This window comes from Xyrauchen texanus, chromosome 33 (genome assembly GCF_025860055.1).
Source record: "Xyrauchen texanus isolate HMW12.3.18 chromosome 33, RBS_HiC_50CHRs, whole genome shotgun sequence".
NCBI lineage: Eukaryota > Metazoa > Chordata > Actinopteri > Cypriniformes > Catostomidae > Xyrauchen > Xyrauchen texanus.
This window is the reverse complement of record NC_068308.1, coordinates 15,403,682-15,426,497: the sequence shown is the minus strand read 5'-3', so window position 1 is coordinate 15,426,497 and position 22,816 is coordinate 15,403,682. Positions and strand designations below refer to the sequence as shown.

The window sequence follows — 22,816 nt, the reverse complement described above, 5'->3', positions numbered from 1 at the left end:
AAGCCACAAGGTATTTATGTCATAAAATGCAAAGCGGACTGGTACCTCTTCATCGCACAAATCAATCAAACCACAAAAGGACCCACAAACGAACCGTACCTCCTGAGGTGGTCGGAGTACGGTTCGCGTTTGAGTCATTTTAGGAGGGTCTAAGACCAATTGGGTTGTTCACATATTCACGTTATACCGTTTTGAGAGCACTTCTAGTGCTCAAACAAACTAGGTGTGTCAAACATGACAAAACCTGTAACACACCTTGAACATGCTCTTCATGTCCTGCAAATTGGTATAAAATGGTGCCAGTACTTTGGGCTCCTGTATCCCACTGTCAGGCCTTCGAATCAGTTCCTTGTATCTTTGGAACATGCCTGTTGGATCAATCCAGCAAACCTCCTTTAGATGGTAGAAACGCCCAGAGCACCAATCTTCCATCCTAGAAGCAAGAATAATAAGAAGAAACCAGCACTGAAATGATCAGCAACAAGCATTCATCTTGATCATAGTTTGATGTATTATGCACTGCTGCAACTTATATTCAAACACTTTCCCTGCAGAATTTTTATCAGCAGAAAACTTATTACTGGTAAATATATAATGACAGCTTATTTTTTTTACCACCAAAAAAATCTAATTTGTGATCCAATTTTCAAAAGTTATGGCCAGTTGCACAGCTTACCACTAACATTAGTGCATCAAGCATGGCTTATCTAAGGGGGCTCGGAGGAGCATTGCCCCCCTAGATTTTCCTTGATCCCCCAGAAACTTCTAATACCTGCCTCCTGGGCAAATGAATAGGCAACCACTTTCCCATCCTAAAGATCAAAATGCCCCCCTCCCAAAGGTTGAATCTTAGTACTGGCCCTGGCACCAAGTTGTAGGAAAGTCTACTAGTACAGCGACTTGGCGACCTCTAGCAATAAAACTCTTGTTTGGTAAAACATTTACGTTTTGTAGGGATTTGTGTGTTAAGTGGCTGAGATAATTATATCTTACCTCTCATACTCGATGAAGACAGCGGGTGAGTGCTGAAACAAGACTTTGAGCTGGATGCTAGAGCACTCAGAATACAGGTAGCGGTACACAGTATGTATGTGCTCTACGGTTGTGGTGAATTCTGCACCCTCAGGCTCCTCTGAGTGATTCTCGGACACCTTAGTGCACCAACACTTCAGATAGCCTATCATGTCCTCCACATTAACAGTATGTTTTATTCCTGCAACATAATTTAATCTCAATTAAAAAAAATTGTCCAAAATCAAAGTAAACATGAATTTGCATCACAGACCATTTTGCTTTTTATAATGTAAAACAAGATATCTGACCTAGAAATCAACTTGATTTTTATTTACTCATGTCATTCCAAACCTATTTGACTTTGTTTCATATGTGGAAAACAAAAGAAGATGTTTTGATAAATATCTTGGTCTGTCTATTCAACACAATGGCAGTGGTTAGTGACTCACTATACAGCTTTAAAAAAAAAAAGACCCAAAAGTATCATAAAAGTAGTCCATGTGACTAATAAAAATCTCAACTCTGAAAAGCTAGTCTCATGCTACTGAGGCTGCTCAACTTTAAATGGCCTATATCTAACCGTCTTTAGCGGACATCTACAGTACCTATGGCTCTGGTGAATTCACTGGGGACCATGTGCACATAATCAACGTGGGATCCAAGGAGGTGGTGCACATCAGTAGAAAATATGTAGACAGATGTAGGCTGCAGGTAGGATACGGGGCGGCCCTCCTCCCATGGCGGTCTGCGCGCTGGTACCCAGGGCAGCTGGGTGAGGTAATGGCAGAAGGAGGATTTGGCCATCCTCATGGATTGCCCCTGGCTGTCCAAGATTTGTGCTCTGAGGTATTGTGAATATTTCTCTCTGTAAAAAAATATGACAGGCTTTCATGTAAAAAGGTGTGCAATGTCTAGATGCTTTACTATAAATTGTCTAGATGGATATCATCAATATACAGTCCAACTCCCTCTTTGGCTAAAAAACAAAAAACACATTTGCTATAAAGCTGGATGGGCTGGTGAACATCATTTTGCTTAATAATGGAAGTGGAGCATAAAGGAGGGCAATGTTAGGTGGTTCAAGTGAGGTAACAGACAGAACAGCACAATAAGTCATACACTGCAGCTGAGATTGGGGTGATGGGGGGGAGAGGGGAAGGTTCAACGACAGGAACGCTAAACTAAAATACATGGAATCTCATAAGTGCATCTGAACCAACTAATGTCACCATGATAAAAAAGGAACTCACAGACTGCTTGCACTATATATATGTCTTTGAGAGCACTATTAAACCGAGCTACCAAGAATGCATGTTCCTTTACAGTCCCAAATTGGATCTGACCTGGTTTTATGGTTATCAAACATAGTCCATTAAAAGGTGCACTACAGAGGATTTCTTGTTTAATTTTTCACTAGAAATGAACAAAATACCATTAAGTAGTATTCTGTTTAAAATCACATTCTTGCTTTACCCAGAGTCTACTACGGTAAGCCTTAAATAATGATTTACAGTCAAAGCTGTCGGCTTCAATTTGGCACAGGGGTGTGTCCACGATTTTTTGCCCGGGGTGGGATTGTCTGTGGCTAAATTTCGTTTGGGGAGGAGGTTGTGGGGTGGGACCCGGGTGTTGTCAGAGGGGGGATGCTTTCTCCTAACAGAAGTCAGAACAGGGGGGATGGGGGGATGCCGGAACATTGTTATGGACCATGCGCAACATGGATGGGTTAAGCTGTTGCACACATTTCTAGGGTGTCACCCCATGCCACCCTTCAGGCCCCACCCCTGATTTGGCGGGAAATGTGTAGGCTAGGTCATCAATTATCCTTGCGTGTATAGGTCAATGGTGCAATAAAAATTGCACTCTTACCACCTGAGGACAGTAGGCGTTAAACTGATTTTTTTAGATGTTTTTATATTTATTCTATTAATCAATGCAGCAGCAATTACTCAAATAACGATCAAATGATGTTGAAGAGCGTTATAACCTGGCATATATCTAGATGTGCATGTAGTCATGCACACTTTCAGAATGTTAAAGAGATGATTCAGGTGTCTTGATCACAGTAGTGGAGTAATGCTGTACAGTCCCAGTAGTATGAGCCAGATCACAGTGATCAGCTGCATCCTCCTCAATATAGAGCTCAGAAACGACTACGCAAGATCGGGATTGTGCTGTTCCAACTGCGTTCAGCACAGATTTTGTGGGCGCTTTTCTGCAGTTGCCTGATCTGCATAATTCCTTTATTGAATCTGGCACTAAACCAGAGCAGACAGCACATTCAAATAAACCAGGGGGAAAGGAATGGGCTGGTTTGCAGGTCCCTGTTAGCCCCTGCTGGTAGATGCAGGAACTACACAATCCAGAGCTTAAGAGCATGTATGCCCATTGATGGGCATTCAAAAACAACCAAAATTCTGATAAAAATTTTTTGTTTTTTTTACAAGAAACATTTTGAATACAAATATTTAATTACATTACACTAAAATTTTTTCCGGTGACCAATTGTTTTGGGAGGACTCCTAAAAGCATGAAATTGACTTTCACATCTCATCCTATTGACGTCACTGCTCCTGCAGGAGCCTGAAGCATTTAAACACCAAACAAGTAACAAAATGGACACATCCTTGTTTGACACACAGCAAGAGAGGACAATAAGACATCTGTTTCCTACACTTTATGTACATATCTTATGCATTGGACAGCCTTAGTAAACTAATAAATAAATGGGAACTCTTGATTTTGCAGATGTGTCATGGTTATTTAAACAATATTGTGGATACTGCTCACCGGTGGTGGTAGTTTTATGAAATAGATTCAGCCTATATTATGTAAAGTGCTTTGAGTGTCTGGAAAAGCACTATATAAATGTTATCAAATTATTATTATTATTTGTATTATTATTGCTGATTATAGCAACATGTAAAAAAATAGTGAATAGATTTTTGATGCATAATTCATGATGTGTCAATCTGGAAAGATGCCTTTTTTAAGATGGCCTTGAATTATTCTCATTGACACTCTTCACGGTTTGCTGTAAAATTCCATCAGTAATTTATTAATTGTAAATGTATTTAATTCATTTTTTACCTAATTTTATCACCCAGGCCACATTCACATTAATGTAGCCTACCATTACCATGCACACATTGTGTTATGAGCAATAGGAGGACATAATTATTCTGGTGCTAAGATCGTGCTCACTTCTGGGGAAGTCATGGGGACCCTGCGCCAGCTAAGCACCTCAATAGAGATGAATGGGAATGCTAAATGATAGCTCTCCCCTGGTATTTCAAAGCTCCTTGAAATAAACAGAGCTTTTACCAGGCACAATTTATCTTTACTGAATTCACCCAACACAATTTTTCTCCTCGATAAAGCTACAAAGAAAACCATGGTACCAAAATAGACTGATGTGTTTCCATTGTCCAAAACTGGATCTGATTTGATTTAATAGTTTTCAAACATACTACAGATTTGACCCATTTATTTAATGGACTAAGGCAGACATATTCAGTCAGAGCTAGAGAATAACCCAAATAAAGCACAATATTTCTACTCTTTAAAGCCTATGAAATCAAAAAGGATAAAACACAGACAATGACTGTGTCACCTAACTGTTAAATCCGAAAGCCTTACACACAAGCTCCATGCCATGCTATTATCCGTTTCCTCCACTCAACCGGAGAGTTGGAATAATCTGTCTAAAGAGTTGTTAGCCGAGATAATGTGGTAGTGCTCAGCAAATTGAGCATAAATGGAGTGGATTTCTCCACAACCAGCTTGGGATCATACAGGATTATGGAATTGCTTGATGGCAGACGGCTCTGTTTCTGAGAGTCTGAGTTTAGAGTTGCTTTGTGCTTCCAGCCATAGTACAGAGCCGAAGAACCTTAACGACAACAATCCTAGGTAATTATTCAATACAATGGCTAATTGTCAAAGGAACAAAGCTTGGACTGAACCAGATATTCCTTAGCAGCATAGTAGTAATGACTTTATGAATTTCTTTACCAATAAAATTGATGCCATCATAAAGAAAATTGGAATCATGCAACCGTTTGCCACAGCACCTCAGAAGACAGTGTTGCATAGAATTACCAACTAGTAACTTGAGTCCTTTGTTCTTATATGTCAGGAAGACATATTAAAAAAAACGTATTAAAGCATCAAAAGCAACAACATGTATGCTAGACCCTGTACCCACTAAGCTCCTTAATGTGGTGTATCCTGTAATTTCAGAACTTCTTAATATTATTAACATCTCGCTATCTTTAGGACATCAAACCACAGCTTGACCCTAGAGACTTGACTAATTATAGACCAATCTGAAATCTCCCATTTATGTCTAAAATACTTGAAAAGGTAGTGTCCTCCCAACTATGTTAATTTTTACAGAGAAATGGTATCTGTGAAGAATTTTAGTCAGGATTTACGCCCCAATATTAAATGAATACTTCTGCCAATGTGATATTTTAGTTTTTCTTTTTAATAAATTTGCAGTTATCAAAATCTGGTTTTGCCTTGTCATTATGGGGTATGGAGTGTAGATTGATGTGAAAAAAATAAATAAATGCATTTTAGCATAAAAATATGTGAAAAATGTAAGGTGTCTGATAACTTTCTGAATGCACTGTATTGTTGGCAATTGTGGACAAGCATTAGCTGGTACTATTTAGGTTTAGGTCCCATTTATCCAACTGCTACCACTTTGTCAAGTCAAGCAAAGTCATTTTTATTTGTATAGTGCTTTTCACAACACACATCTTTTCAAAGAAGCTTTACAGAAAATCATGCATTAACAGAAAATTAAACTGTTACTGTGTGTGTATATATATATATATATATATATATATATATATATATATAAATAAAGTCTTAAGAGTCAGTCATTGTGTAGTTTGATTAAATAGGATTGTAAATTGCCTATAAAAAAGAAATAATTAAATAAATAATTGTATTTAGAAACCCAGTGAGCAAGCCGAAGGTGACTGTGGCAAGGAACACAAAACTCCATTAGATGTTGGTTAATGGAGAAATATAACCTTGGGAGAAACCAGGCTCTCTATGGGTGCCAGTTCCCATCTGGCTATATAGCATGAATATAATACCAATATTAGTTTGCTTTAAATGATGCGTGTTGTGAAAAGTGCTAAATAAATAAAAATGACTTGACTTAAGACAAAAGAGATTTGAGATGGGAGCAAAGTAGAGTAAATAAATGAAGAAATACAAGAATACTTTCAGACAAGAGCTTTTGGTGTGGACCAAAGTCCGTTTGGTTCATCTGATTGGTGTGAAAGCGCTTTTCCGAACTTCTGAACCAAGTCCATTTGAGAAGGTGGTATGGCTCATAAGAACTCTGGTACAGTAAGTAGTTGGTATGAAAGCAATCTTTCCTAACTCAAGAAAGTGAACCGTTATTGATGATGGATAATTTACATATTTGCAGGCTTTGTCGCACATATTGCAGACAAATGCAAGTGCCGTTCTCTGTGTGTAGTTTTGGTGTTAAATCAAATGGGAATTCCTGTTCAGACCAAACAATCAAACCAACTGTGAAAACAGCCTAAGTGTAAACAAATGCATTTTTTGTATCAGTTTATTTACCCTTTGTCCCAGTTCTTGTCCAGAAGGCTGATAAGTGCTTGTCTTTGCTGTAGTTTGGTGTTAGCTGGGAGCTGGTTGGCAGTGACTAGGGAATGAAACTCTGCACAGTGCTGATCTTCTATGACATACACCCCATCTGCAGGCTTAGACCACAGTTCACTCTCCACTGCCCATGGGCTGGATGCCTGAGAGAGAGAGATTATATAGGTTATTCAGACTCATGCGAGTGTGTTGGATGTGGTAGGTCACTGGTAGGAAGAGCTGGGTATGACAATGTTTGGATTAACTGTCAGAGCAGTTTTAGCACTAGCTACAGCACTCTGACCACTGAGCTCTTATGAAGATGAGTTCAGTATGCACATATATATGTACACACCAGCCCAGCTATTCAACATCAAGACCGGCTTGATGAATACAGAACAAATATTGGTCAAACGTCACATGCTCCCCATCAAAGCCATCTCAAAATACTATACCAGTGTTTCCTTCACTGCAGGAAGTTTTTAGGAAACTGTGCTATATAAGGGCACAGTTATATAAAGTTGCTTAAATGGTCAATTTAACAGATGTTTTTGGGTTTAAAATAGGATATAACTTTATACAGAAAAGATTAGTAAGAAATGTTATTACTAAAATCATGTTAAAATGCATAAAGTTCATATCTTGTAGTTGTAATTTTGAAACAGTAAGCACTTTAAAATTTGTGGATTGGCCCATTCACTTCCATTGTAAGTGCCTCACTGCGATTGTTTTATTTTTTAAGAAAACGAGGTATGAGTCAAAATACATTATTGTTGTTGTCAACATTATGCCATAAATGCTGTCGATTGAGCTTAACTTGCATTGTACCCACAATATTCCTTTAATTTTATTTCAGATTTTACCATTCAGCTCCATAAAGACCTGCAGTAGGCCAGTCTGAATATAAGACCGTTAAAACTTTTGCATTTCAATAGCATCTCTGATTCAAAATTCATATATTTCTGCAAGTCAGTTCTTTCAAACTGCTTGTTTCAATGAATTGGTTCAAAGGTTTGTTTGCGGTATCTCTCAATAATGTTCACATGCTTTAAAATGCTTTAGAAAATATAAATCGGCCTACATAGTTAAATGTTTATGTTTATTACGGTGTACTAATATATTGGCATTGTATTCAGTGTACTTTGAATAAATATTGGGTATGAAATGTGCAGCAATGGCAATTTGGTGGAAATAATGGTTCCTCTGATTTATAAAAAATAAATAAAAATAAAAGCTTTTAGCCATTTCAGAGCAAATATCAAATATTGAGATAATAAGGGATGAAAATAAAAGACTGCATTTTATGCTATTATTAAATATTATATTAATATAGTATTTTCACTGAATTTCATGAAAAATCAAATAAATAGCCCAATTTACTGAAGATAAAAAAAACTAAAATAAAAATAAAAAAAAACATCCATTTGTAAACTAAACTGATTTTTCGCTGACCTTCTTGATGTAAATTTCAAAGCATTCTGAAACACATGGCTTGTATATCACTGAATGATTTAGGGTAGGGCCATTGTGGAAAATTTGGTCAATGTTTTCTGTGTTACATGGTTGCATAATTCTTCATGTCTGGTATTTGTAGGCTGTTCTCATATTTAGCTATAGAGGAAAGTGACTCATAGAACCATGTATGAGCAATGTGTTATTTAAGACACTAAAATCACAAGGGATGATGCCGGAAAGCCATAAATGGCATTGGTGGATGTTTAAATGCAGAAAGTTGCATTCAGCTTTAATTTCCTCTTTTTATTGCATCCATACACTTTCATTCCATTAACTGCTGTCCAAGCAGAAAGCGCTGTGATTGTTTCAAAGAAGAAGCGGCTCTGATGTCATCGGTGCTCCAGTGAAAGTCATGAATTGTTCAATGAAGGGTAATACCCCTCCCCTTGACCTGGTCGCTCTCACATCACTGGTATACTCAGCACAGAACAAAAGCAAACACTGACATGCTTCATTAGTTTGGCTTGTTTAAACTCCCGCTAGAATTTGGCAACCCATGTGACACACTCACCAATGCATGCACGCAGACCAATGCCCCTGCAAGCATTGCAAAATCTTTAGGCTTTTGCTGCATTTCATATCACTGATCCATGTGCCAATTTTTCCTAATCTTTCCATAAAATATGTTTACTATATAAAAGTATTTTCTTCTATCCCAGCACAATATGCAGAGACAACAACAAATAAGCCATGATAAGTGTAAACATTGTTGCAAACAAGCCCAACATAGCAACTTTGGCTCAACCAATGGTGTGAGTTAGGGGCGAAGCTGACTGTTTGTCCAACCTGTGGCAGACGAGGGAGTGTTTGGGAAATCTGTTCAAAAACAGTCATTATTTTTGAAATTCCATTAGGTGCTTCTAGTGGCACAGAAAGGAGACTTCACTTTTATGTGAGACTATCTTACCAGCTCAGAGAACGTAAAAGTCTGTTTTTCCTTTCTGAAGATAAGCAAATCTCTCACTCCCAGTACACTGAAGAACTCTTTCCACCCGGTCACATCTCTGTCAGCCCGCAGATAGCAGGGGTCCAGCAGGACCCAGTCCACACCTAGGAATGGAAAATAATTGGTTGAGTCTGAGAGGTCAGCTTGAGCTCTGTGGATTCTGGAATTCAGTTATCACCCCATATCCACCCCCTCTCATTACATAACTCCTCGTGTTCCCCCACATTTCATGCTTTTGTAAATCCCTATAAATCCCTATAAAAGACCTTGAGATCTAAAGCTGCTTCATTTCTAGGCGAAATACATTTTTTGGTACAAGCATGGAACGAGAACTTTTTTCCAATACGAAGGTCCACCACCTGGATTACCCCCAACACCGCACATTTTGACACTTTTAAGAGTATGGATGACAACAAATGGGAACACCAGCATAAACGCTTTTCGACTAGTACACATTCTGAATCTTATGACGACGCTTGTAGTGATGTTACTGTGTTTACCAGGGAGCACACTGGGAAGGTCGATGTTGCCATACTCTTTAGAAAACTGGATCTTGCTCTCTGAGGGATTGAGGAAGCCTCTGCTGGTCAACACTGGTATGGCTGTCCCCAGGGTCCTGTAGTCCTGTTCCTGAGAGTGCAGTTTGATAAACACCAGGTAGCTGACAATGATGTCCTTAGGCTTTTTCTAGAGAAAGAGAGAATAAAATAAGAACATGACACGTTCATAATAGATGACAGCACATTATGCATTTACTGTAACTAACCAAAATGTAAGCCATTATTCCCCGGATAATCTTCCCCTCTGACAGAGCTCACAAATCTCATTCATGCATGTGGTCCATCCAAAAAATGGAACCTTTAGATGCATCAAACCAGGTTTAACAACAAATTAGTTTTTGTGTCATGTGACTGAACATGACATGGAATGTTTAAATTGACTAGACTACAAATGAGATTTGTAAGCTATAGCAGAAGGGAAGATTATCAGTGAATAGCAACAAAATTCAGTCTGTTCCTCACAAAAGGCAATCATACAACTTCAGAAGACCTGGTATGTAGTGCGTAGAGTCCTAAGGAATACTTAATATTATGCTTATGTTTTCGTTTTTATCTTTTATGGAGCTTGGCAGTAAAAATTATTATCCACTTAAAAGGAATGTTCCGGGTTCAATACAAGTTCAGCTCAATCGACACAATTTGTGGCATAATGTTGATTACCACTAAAATTAATTTCGACTGTTAAAGCACTTACATTAATTCTTCTGTTAAAACTTGTGTATTATTTGAGCTGTAAAGTTGATTAAATTGTCATTTTTACAGTAGTTTTAGGGTTTGTTGACGTTGCATTGTTACCATGACAATGTAAAGTTGTAAAATTGGTTAGTAAGTGATTTTATCACACATATCCTTTTTGTCTTGTGGCTTTACTTGTGAAACAGTGAGTATATTAATGAAAAAATATTGGCCCCCATTCTCTTCCATTGTAAGTGAACCAAGAATTTATTTTCTTCTTTTTTTTTAAGAAAAGGAGGGTCAAAATAAATTGTGGTAATCAACATTATGCCACAAATGCTGTCGATTGATCTCAACTTGTATTAAACCTGCAACATTCCTTTAAGTTGTATGGTTAAGAGCAGCTTGGACATTCTGTCTAACCTTTTCTACTGTGTTTCATTGAAGAAAGACAATAATACATGTTGGAATAATCTGGAAGAGTAAATGATGACAAATGTTTTATTTTTGGGTGAACAATCTCTTTGACCTTAGGTGGCTCCAAGGGTTGTTTCTGTAAGAGCACGGTAAGCTTTGGATAAAAGCATCAGATAAAATGACAAAAAAGCCAAATCATCTCATTGTCCCCATTTACATCTGGTATTAAGATGTGTCTTGGGTGATCCGGTCACATGTGGTCAGATTAGACACATCGCTGTTTACACCACTTGTGTTCAGATTTGGAGGGGAGGGTCTCTGTTTCATGACAACATCAATCACTATGTCAGTGTGTTACTGCATGATATTAAAGCGCAACAAAGTCAGAAAAGACAAAGAAAGTGTGAGAAAAACAAATGGAACGCGGTTTCTCACAGATGAGGCTGAAATTTAATCTAAGCACAAATGAAACATGTTAAATAGAATTATCTGTTATTTTAGTGGATTACCTTTATTAAAGGAGCTTCAGGTGTTTGTGCTTGTCATCAGTGTTACTATCAGATGCACTAAAAAAATATGTGAAGCTCTCGTGATTGTGTATGTATCCGCTTTTTAAAAATTCAGATCGGACTGTTATTTCCTTTTAAACCCGCTCTTAAACGGCGAAGATTAAACTCTTGTTTAGGGGCAGTGGTTGATTGACAGGTGTGGGGTGGTGCTTTACCATACAGGACGGATTAGCATTTACACCTCAAATGTGATGTGGTCACATATATTTTTGACCACATTCGTATGTGGTTTTTGTGATCCGACACCATTTAGACCTGTATTTAGGGCTGACTACATATGATCGGATCACCCAAAATGCATCTTAATACCAGATGAACACGGGGTCTTTGATAGATAATGAGGTGAAGGCTTCTAACCTCCCAGGCTTTGCTCTTCAGCACTGGGTAGATGTGCTGGTGTAGAACCTGCTGGGGCTCCAGTTCATGAACATTGAGTCTTCGGAGCAGCTCCCGCACCTGTGAGTTCCCCAGCTCATCCAGACACACCAGCAGCTGGGGCTCCACAATGTTCAGATCCTGGTACAGAGCCTTCAGATCTAGACAGGAAGCATGAGTGCACATGAATGGCTGTATGACCCACTTCCTGTGGTGCCTGCAAAGACCCTCCTGGCCCAAGTACTGATGTTTAATTCATCATTTACCTAAATTTAGCTGATGTGCCTGACTTTACCTGACACAGAGATTTAGCATGACCCATCACTATTCAACTGGAATTCATATTTTCACCACCTCTGTGTGAAGACAAATCTCTCATGGCTTATCTGACAGCAGCCAGAGAAGAAAAATGTTTCTTTATGTATGTTCAGAAAAAACTGCATTATGGTGGTCTGAAAGATTTCTCCAAAACTGAGATTAGATTTAAAGTAAATGTAAATATTTTATCCTTATCTGTGGTGTTGGTTTCATTCACAAAATTGTTTACCCCATTCTTTTTTGACTGCAATGACGCAAACAGTGACTTGCTCTACCACTTGCTCTCCTATGACTCACTGTATTGATAATTCAGGAATAAGCAGGAGAGGATGAAGCTCATTCATAATGCAGACATGCCTAGAGAAGTCTGACTGCATACTAGGCCAATGGATTCTTGAGTACTGGGACAAAACAGGGTTCTGGACTTAAAAACTAAAAGTTTACAAAGGAATTATTTTGGATTAATTTGGTAGACATGTTCAAAGGTTTTCATTTATTAGTTTTGTAACAACCTCAATATGTGTCAAAGCCATCATATCCAAAAATGAAGACTAATGTCACATGAAATAAATGCTGTATTGATATTGTCTTGCTGCTGTTGCTATTTACTAATGTGACCTTCTAAAAATGAGAGACATTTCTGAAAATACAAAAGAATCTCAGTACAAATTGGGTTACAAAGTTGACATCATGGTTGTGGCAGAAAATATAAGCACAATTGCAGCAGGTAAAATATGGTAAGACGATTTCTTTGATGATTTCCATAATGAAGGCTGACTTTGATAATGCCTGATTTTTTTTATTTATTATCATAAATATCTAATAACGGTGATAAGAGTGGGCCTGGGTAGCTCAGCGAGTATTGACGCTGACTACCAACACTGGAGTCGTGAGTTCGAATCCCAGGGCATGCTAGGGGCATGCTAAGTGACTCCAGCCAGGTCTCCTAAGCAACCAAATTGGCCCGGTTGCTAGGGAGGGTAGAGTCACATGGGGTAACCTCCTCGTGGTGGTGATTAGAGGTTCTTGCTCAATGGGGTGCATAATAAGTTGTGTGTGGATTATGGAGAGTAGCATGAGCCTCCGCGGTGTCGTACATAATGAGCCATGTGATAAGATGTGTGGATTGACAATCTCAGAAGCGGAGGATTGAGGTGAGTAACCGTGCCACCTCGAGGACCGAGTAAGTAGTGGGAATTGGACATTAAAAATAAATAAATAACGTGATGATAAGTAGGGATACAGCAGTGAAAATAGGTCTATTCTGTCAGGAAATAATACAAATGATCAATTTAAAGATAATTTTTCATTAAAAGGTGCACGCAGTAATTTTTTGCTCATTAAAAACTCTCACTAAATAAATTAATTATAGTTTTGAAACATATTTTTTAAATCATGAGCACTCACATGAGATGAAGACATATCAGTAACCTTATAAAAGCCTTTGAGTTTTTATTCTACATAGAGCGGGTCCCCTCATGGGGGCTGCCATATTAGGATCACATGACCAGCCGAATACTACTAGCTTAATCTCAGTAACAGTCCTGTTATTAGACACTTTCAGTCATGGATTGAATAAATCATGGCTGACTGAATAGTGCGCTATTAATAAAACTATTGATTCTGAATGATGCCACATGTAAGTAGAAGATGGTACAAACAAAACGAATACTGAGTGCATCAAGGCTACTATATATTTTAATTTATATGACATTTTGAGTTCTGAAGATAGCTGAGGATAATAGTAGTGAGTGATAATCATAATTTTGATAAAATAAAGAGAACATCAACAACATTTTTACATTTGTGTACACATATTATTCCAGTAATCATCTCTAATTCATTTCAAAGCGGAAAAGTTGCTATTTTCGAAACCAATGGCAGAAAAAATGCTGGGATATTTTGTCCCATGTCTGAAGATTGAGTGACCCGTCTATTAATGAGTTGGTGAGGTAGACAGGGAGGATTAGATGTGAGTTGGGTCGATGAATTACCTGTGTGAGTTTGTGACAAATCACTGAGAGGGAAGAAAACTCCCTCTGAACTGAGAGAAACCACACTGCCATTGGCCAGAGGGATCATGGGTACATCTATGAGGGACTGGAGCAGGGTGTCCTCTTCTCTATACTCTGACTCCAGTGCACGGAAGTTGCACACTAAAAGCTTGGCAAGCTTCTTCAAGTCATTTTCTAAGAGAACAGACACATCATTTCTTAACATTTTAACCCCAGCTGTAACATACCGTATGATTGTGAGTTAAAGAACATAAAAGAAATGTTCCAAGAGCCGTCACCATACAAAAATCAATAGGCCCACACAGAATTTGAAATGTCCCTATGCCTGCATGTTCATTTATTTGAATATTCCATAAAAATTTTATATTAATAAATATTTATATTTAATGAATTACATTTGATTAATAAGATAATGCTTTCAGCTACCAATAAGAGTGTAGTACTCTCAGCTCAAATTAACGTTTTACATTTTTTAAATATACAATCTCCAGCTACTTTATTATGTACGCCTGTACATCTATTTATTCATGCGTTCATCTAATCAGCCAATTGTGTGGGAGCAATGTATTGTATAAAATCATGCAGATATGGGTCAGGAGCTTCAGTTAATGTTCACATCAACCATCAGAATGGGGAAAAATGTGATCTCAGTGATTTTGACCATGGCATGATTGTTGGTGCCAGACGGGCTGGTTTGAGTATTTCTGTAACTACTGATCTCCTGGGATTTTCACACACAACAGTCCACAATCCAGCGAGTGGCAGTGGCGAAAAAGGCTTGTTAATGACAGAGGTCAGAGGAGAATGGCCAGACTGTCCAAGCTGAGAGTAATAAACAAATAAATAAATAAACACGTGCTACAACAGTGCTGTGCAGAAAAGCATTTCTAAACACACAACACGTCGAACATTGAGGCGGATGGGCTACAGCAGCAGAAGACCCCTCTGGGTTCCTCTACTGTCAGCTTAGAACAGAAAACTGAGGCTGCACTGGGCACAGGCTCACCAAAACTGGACAGTAGACGATTGGAAAAACATCACCTGGTTTGACAAATATGGATTTGTGCTGAGGTACACAAATGGTAGGCTCACTGCAGCTTAAGCTTTCTGATCTTGGCTGACAGAAGTGGAACCCAACATGGTTTTCTGCTGTTGTAAGCCCATCTGCCTCAAGGTTCGATGTGTTGTGCAATCTGAGACCCTATTCTGCTGACTAGAATAGTACAGAGTTATTATCTGAGTTACTGTAGTCTTTCTGTCTGCTCGAATCAGTCTGGCCATTTTCCGTTGACCTCTCATCAACAAGGCATTTTCGTTCACAGAACTGCCACACTGGATGTTTTTTGTTTTTCACACCATCCTGAGTAAACTCTAGAGAGAGTTGTGTGTGAAAATCCCAGGAGATCAACAGTTACAGAAATACTCAAATCAGCCCGTCTGGCACCAACAATCATGCCATGGTCAAAAACAATGAGTTCAAATTTTTCCCAATTCTGATGGTTGATGTGAACATTAACTGAAATTATTTTAAGCATTGCACTGCTGCCACACAATTGGCTGATTAGATTATCAAATGAATAAGTAGATGTACAGGTGTACCTAATAAAGTGGGTGTATAAATAACAAAATAATTAAATACAATTACAGATTTTCCTCCACAAACATTTTCATTTTCAGAAAAGGAAAAAGTGAAATAAGCATGCAGATGGGCCTAGGGTATGAGATCTTCATCCACAATAAATATGCACAGCCTGTGGTGTACCTGATTTAAGATTGCCATGCTGCACTATGTCTCTAGCCATGGCGCAGGTGACAGTGATGATTTCTGTGGCTCGGAGGCGGTGGACACCCAGTGCATTGAGCAGAGAGTTGGAGAGGCTTGATTGCAGGGCAGGATGCAGGTAAGAGAGGCTCAGGTTTCTACACAGATCTTCCCCTCCGATGATATCCTGGATTAGGTGGTCCTGACACACAGCAAGCTGGGAAGGCTGTTTGAATTCCACTCTGCCCTCTATAAACAGTCATTTCAGAAAGTACAATATTATGTAAGCTGTTATTTAAAGCATGTTATCTTTTGGATGTTAAAATACTTTCTCCAATCAAAACTTAAAATGCTGAGGCAATTATAAGTAAGCCACTGGAAATTTGAGTTCCCTCAAAAGTGTAACACTGGGGCAATATCAAAATGTTGCTCTGATTGAATGAGAATCCAAACCAGCCCGACATGGCAACATTGTCTCCACTAATGGCACAAGTTTAGGGTGGGACAATCTGTTTCTTTGACCAATGGAAGACTGGGGGAGTGTTTAGGAACATCCGTTTGAAAAAAGTTAAAGTTATTATTTCATTTGGTACTGCTAGTGGTGCAGAATTTTCACACTTCCTTTTTAAAAAACAAAACAATCCATCCATCCATCCATGCATCCACTCATCTATCTTTATAACATCCGTCAGTCTGTGTGTCTATCTAGCTACAATCCATCCATCCATCCATCCATCCATCAGGATTTGCTTAGATCTTGAATAGGTAATGGTGAAACATGTTAGGGTATGATATTATTTGTTAAAATAATTTTTGGTTATGTCAGCGGCAAGAAAAAGTCATTTCAAAGATGGAGAACGTTGTTTCATTTGGATGACAGATTCTAAAAAGCTATATTTTAAATGTTTAATAATGTGCACGAATGAATTGTGTGCAATAAGACCAGGGACATTTATTAAGAAACTATATAGGGTGAATTATGATTTCAACAGGATCAACCCTTACCATTGTCCTCCATCGCTGGTAGGCACGCTTTGCCCTTTAGCAGCTGAATGATCTGATTGGCCACTGGGTTAAAGAAGTCAAGGATCTCACTTGGTTGAGGAATAAACTGCAGGATGTAACAGAGACCTCCCAGGCCACTGAACTCTGGGTGTTGCTGTGGGGTTTACATTGCACACACTCATTATAACTGTAAATGCTCATTCAAATAACCAAAGAAGCACAAAGAACATTTTTTCCTTAAATATGCAACACACTAAATGCAGCAATCTAAAACAGGCTGTGAGCAATGATCTTTATCTCAAGCCGAAGTTAAAATGCAAATCTATGCAGTTCATCTGCATAAATATCTTACACTAAAGACATCCATGGCGTGCACAAATAGCTGGGGGATTTCTGAGCGAAGCCACTGGTTCCAGGAACTGTCCCTGTCCACATCCTCTCTAGAGGAAGGAATGTCAAAATCACCTAGAATATGGAAAAGATCATGACATTCCAAAAAACATGAACAGCACAAATAACCTAAGTCATATATACACATGTTAAACCTTGGATGATGAAACGGAAACCAAAGCTGCGAAGAGGAAGAAAGGCAAAGACAGGCTGTTTCTGAGGCTTCACATCACAGGACGACGCATCACTGAGCTGGAACGCCAGAGCCAATTCTGTCGACTCCACATCTTCTTTAATCTGACAAGAGACACAGAGCCACACTCAGTTGAAGACGTGTATTTTTAATATCATGGTAGAACCTAGTGATCTTATCATTTTACATTTCTGTAACTGTGGATGGACACAGTCTCTAATGTTGTTAAATGTTGAAAACATAACATTTTCCGATACTTGAACACTATAATTGATTGTACGGATGTGCCTATTCAATCATATCTCAATATAAAGTGGCCCCAAAAAGTATTTGAAGACACAATTATAAATGTATGAGTGTGCATTAGATAACACAACATCAAACCAAGAGGTTTCTTTTATTTAAAGATAGAATTTCAAGGGGGTTATGGGTAGCTAAGCGAGTAATGACACTGACTACCACCCCTGGAGACGTGAGTTTGAATCCAGGGTGTGCTGTGACACAGCCAGGTCTCCTAAGCAACCAAATTGGCCCGGTTGCGAAGAAGGGTAGAGTCACATGGGGTAAACTCCTCGTGGTCACTATAATGTGGTTCTTATAAAAAGTCTTATGTGGCGAGATATGCATGGATGCCGTGGAGAACAGCGTGAAGCCTCCACACGCACTAGGTCGCAGCGGTAACGCACACAACAAGCCTCGTGATGAGCGGATTGACAGTCTCAGACGCGGAGGCAACTGAGATTCGTCCTCCACCAAATGAATTGAGGCGAGTCACTATGCCACCACGAGGGCTTGGAGCTCATTGGGAATTGGGCATTCCAAATTGGGGAGAAAAGGGAGATTTTCAAGAAAAACATTTTTACATTTGTTAGGTTCGAAACTATAAAACAATAGATTTAGTGTTTAAATTGAAGACAAAGTATTTGGACGTTTTCATAAAAGTGAAGTTAGTTCTGAAAAAAGGTCAGCATCATGTGTTTACAGATCCATTTCAACAACATTCAGACATTTTGAAGTGTATGTCTGTGTCCAAAATTGTCCAAAAACTTTGAGTCTGCTGTATTATTGTAAATCTTTTACTCACAATATTGCATCAATTCTAACTTTTCCTAACTTTAGATGTAATTTCAACTGTGTTCCAATATTGATATTGTGATGCATTGTGTCGTATTGAATAATGATGTATGTATCGTGACGTGTATCATATCATGAGGTAGTTGGCAAAACCCAGGCCTAGATGATCTTGTCTCCAGTCAGCAGAGAAGTATGATTGAAAAAAAAAAAAACAATCTCTCTAAAATTCTCTCTGCAGGTTGTTAGAATGGAGAGTACAAACTGTTACTGCAGAAACTCCAGACAAAAGAAACTCATTCACTGCACTTTGCTAATAAGCTTTCTTGCATGAAGTTTGAATGAGACAGAATGTAGAAAATGTTGGCTCTCAGGGGTATAAAGCAGCGGAACGCTTGCATAACTCCACAATCTCCAAACACAGCACATCAAAAGCAGCAGCTTGTAAGATACCATATCAAGAGAACTGAACAGTGGCCAATTAAAAAAAGGTAAAACTGGGACAAGGATGCAGGTAAACAATACAAATGTTACAATAGCATGTCTCAAATTTTACCATTGGCAATGGGTGTCTGTGAGATGGGGGGGCTATCCAGTGTGTGTGTGTGTGTGTGTGTGTGTGTGTGTGTGTGTGTGTGTGTGTGTGTGTGTGTGTGTGTGAGAGAGAACGAGAGAAAGATACCAACTTACCTTTTTAGGGTAAAGCATTCTCTTGACCACTAGCCAACGCTCTACACCACCAGTATGCGTTACCTCCAGAATATTATGGCTCAGATCTCGACGGGTCATTGACACCATTCGCTTCTCGGCCTTATAAATGTCAAGCAAAATTATGTTAAACATTTTTGGGTGGAGGCATGAAAGGAATAGTTACATTTATATTCTGTCATAATTTCCACACGATAATAGCTTTCCAAACATGTATGACTTTCTTCCATGGAAAATAAAAGGAGAACTTTTTTTTCCTCCCCTTTTCTCCCCAATTTGTAATGCTCAAATTCAATGCTTTCTAAGTCCTCGTGGTGGCGTAGTGACTCGCCTCAATCCAGGTGGCGGAGGACGAAACTCAGTTGCCTCCACGTCTGAGAACGTCAATCCGCACATCTTATCACGTGGCTTGTTGAGCGCGTTACCACAGAGACCTAGTGCGTGTGGAGGCTTCACACTGTTCTCAAAGGCATCCACGCTCAACACACCACGTGCCCCACCGAGAGCAAAACCACAACCCAACGTGATTCTACCCAGGCCAATTTGGTTGCTTAGGAGACCTGGCTGGAGTCACTCAGCACACACTGGATTCAAACTCGTGACTCCAGGGTGGTAGTCAGCGTTTTTAAATAAATGGGGACTGGAGATTTCAAGCTTCAAAAAAAGATGCAAAAGCACCAATTAAGTATTATGCAGTGGTAAATGTGACTTGCGTGTTATATTTTGAGTCTTCTGAAGTCTTATGTTTTGGATAAAAACCAGATCGAAAATAAGTCACTATTCACTGAAAACCTTGAAATCCGCCCTAGCTCTCATGAAAGTACATCGCTCAGACCAGTTTCATGAACCAAATCAACTGATTAATTGAAAATATCCAAGATCAAAACTCAAGAGCGAGTTGTTCACAAATCCAAAATCACTACTTCTCTCCTAGAGGAACACTGAAAGTTCCAGTGTCCATTCATTGTAAATGCATGGAAAACAGCAACCAGCACATTCTTCAAAATGTATCATAATATGTTACATGGGTTTGGAACAACATGGGGGTGAGCAAATAATGACAGAATTTTCATTTTTGGGTTGGGATTTTCTTTAAGTTTCTGTTGAAGGGCACATTCTTTACCTCATTGATAATGGTGATGGAACGAAGGCGATGGAGGAAAAGAAGTAAAGAGGGATGCACGTCATGGAAGAGGTTTTTTGTCTGGTAGCTCTCTGATCGCAGAGGGAGGTGGATCTGTGTGGCCCATCTACAATAATAAAATAGAAACCAAAGAGCTTCTTTATAACAAAAACAAACAAAAAACATATTACTTTAATAATAGAAAATATCAAGTGTGGTGCTTTTAAAGCGAGTCAAGAATGGAAATGATGTTTTTTTTGTGATTCTTTTTAACCTGTGCTCAGCAATCTCTTTGGAAACAGAGCCCAAAGCTCTTTCCTGCTCAACCCAGTGAGGCAGAATGTATCCCATGGGGCTGCTGGTCTTGTCGAATTGAATGTGGAAACCATTGGAGTGGATCTCAGGACAGTCAGTGACTTTGAAAACTGATTTAAATCCAATGCCCTTTTGTCCTGTATTACAAAAAAAGGGGAGGGTTGTTTGTTAAAACAAGATGTGGAAACATGACGACGGGCCACACAGACTTTCTTGATTCCGGACTCATTTGAAGCTGCAAAGACTGGCGTTTTACAACAAATAGTACATTGTGAATAACAAAAAAACAGCATTTCAAATACCGATATAGCCATATTTGTGTTTTCCTTTCGTGCTCCTGCCAACATCACAAATGGCACGAATGTTCTTCTCCTCAAATCCACACTCGTTGTTCAAGATGGTAATGCATTCTTTCTCCACCATGAAGGTCAGAGCTGGCTGCTCTCCCCCATCAGGATAACTGTTATCATCAGCATTCTGTATACAATCAAAATTATTTTCAATAGCTGCTACAGTGGCTGTATGAAGTGATGCTTTCCTCTAGATAGAAGATATGGGTACTGACCTGAATGAGCTCCAGAACGAAGTGGGTGTCCTTGCTGTAGAGCTCAGTGGAGAGACGTTCCAGACTTCGCCCCAGTCTCGCCTGTTGCTTTTCCATTAAGTTCTGACCCTCCTCGTTCAGCTCGACACCAATGCCGAACTCGGTTTTCCTACAGCAACAGAAGGGCAGCAGTGGCAACAGCATAAGTACAGACCAAAACTTTCACAACTTCAGGACATATTTGATGTTTAATATACAACTTTGTGGAACAGGATTTGGGGCCAATCAGATTTCAATTGACATGAGATTTCAGGGCAATCCAGCATGATGCCACAGAAATAGAACCCAATTAACCCATTTGTTGCTCATCACAATTGATGCTGGTTAGGAAGAAAACGTAGATTTACATACAGTTACAGATACAGTTTTCACTGCTCGTCACTTTATTGTGTTACGCCTGGTTAAAACACGGTGTGAGAGTTGAATTAACCTGATGTCCTCTATGATGGCTTTGTGCTTGTCGTCCACTTCTTTCTCTGGTTGAGAAACGGGTGTCTGGTCTTCAGCCTGAATTTCACTGTCCTCATCTCCTCCCTCCACACTGCTGTTCATCTCTTCACTGTGCTCAGACAACAGCTCAAACATTTGCTCCTCTTCTTCATCATCATCATCATCATCATCTTCATCATCACTTTCATTGTCTGAATGAAGAGAAGTATTTACAAGACAAAGGAAGTGCTTTAATGGACCTTATCATACACTTCAAAAAAATGCCCCCACACAAGTAACTTATGTTAGTCAAGGTTTCTTGCACATAATTGCTGTAATTTCATTTGACATTTTTCACTGAAAACAAAAACAGGCAGTTTTTGCTACTGTTCCAATGTGTTCCAAGATTTTGACTGGTTTTCTATGAATGCATTGCTAGGACAATTTCGAACTTTGAATGTTGGCTTTGGCTGTTTCTAAGCAATCTTTTAATACAAGTTCAATACAAGTTAAGTTCAATCGAAAGCATTTGTGGCATAATGTTGATAAAGGTAAAAATGTACTTTTTCTTAAAAAAAAAAAAAAAAAGCACAAATCTGGGATACTGTAAGGCACTTACAATGGACGTGAATGGGGGCCAATCCGTAAATGTATAAATACTCACGGTTTCAAAAGTATAGCCACAAGATGTAAACATTATGCATGTTTTTATTACATATTTTGTGTGATTTTCTCCCCTTTTCTCCCCAATTTGGAATGCCCAATTGCTTGTTAAGCACGTTACCGCAGAGATGTAGCGTGTGTGGAGGCCTCACGCTATTCTCCGTGGCATCCACACACAACTCACCACGTGCCCCACCAAGAGCGAGAACCATGTTATAGTGACCACAAGGAGGTTACCCCATGTGACCCTACCCACCCTAGCAACTGGGCCAATTTAGTTGCTTAGGAGACCTGGCTGAGTCACTCAGCATGCCCTGGATTCGAACTCACGACTCCAGGTGTGGTAGTCAGCATCAATACTCGCTGAGCTACCCAGACACCCAAACATTATACATGTTAACATAATTTTAGAGTGATAATGTTGCTTAATAATCTTTTCTGTGTAAAGTTATATCCAATTTGACATGTATATTGTTGTTTACATGTATAACGACGACGTAATGGCATAACCTCTGTAA

The 22,816-nt window shown here is 39.0% G+C and overlaps 1 protein-coding gene across 2 annotated transcripts in view; it reads right to left on the bottom strand.

Moving 5' to 3' along the window:
• The window catches only part of wu:fj29h11 (uncharacterized), a 57,819-nt gene that overhangs the window by 12,404 nt on the left and 22,599 nt on the right, over positions 1–22,816 (bottom strand). For both annotated transcript variants that reach the window (XM_052102441.1, XM_052102442.1), the window contains 18 exons: positions 21,637–21,847; positions 21,168–21,315; positions 20,905–21,079; positions 20,562–20,739; positions 20,288–20,414; positions 19,147–19,266; positions 17,348–17,489; positions 17,155–17,267; positions 16,803–16,956; positions 15,798–16,046; positions 14,015–14,209; positions 11,685–11,863; positions 9,607–9,793; positions 9,068–9,210; positions 6,625–6,809; positions 1,620–1,879; positions 994–1,213; positions 256–433 (listed from right to left, as the gene is read on the bottom strand). In XM_052102441.1, coding sequence (XP_051958401.1) covers positions 256–433; positions 994–1,213; positions 1,620–1,879; positions 6,625–6,809; positions 9,068–9,210; positions 9,607–9,793; positions 11,685–11,863; positions 14,015–14,209; positions 15,798–16,046; positions 16,803–16,956; positions 17,155–17,267; positions 17,348–17,489; positions 19,147–19,266; positions 20,288–20,414; positions 20,562–20,739; positions 20,905–21,079; positions 21,168–21,315; positions 21,637–21,847 — 3,164 coding nt within the window. The remainder of the gene's footprint in view (positions 1–255; positions 434–993; positions 1,214–1,619; positions 1,880–6,624; positions 6,810–9,067; positions 9,211–9,606; positions 9,794–11,684; positions 11,864–14,014; positions 14,210–15,797; positions 16,047–16,802; positions 16,957–17,154; positions 17,268–17,347; positions 17,490–19,146; positions 19,267–20,287; positions 20,415–20,561; positions 20,740–20,904; positions 21,080–21,167; positions 21,316–21,636; positions 21,848–22,816) is intronic.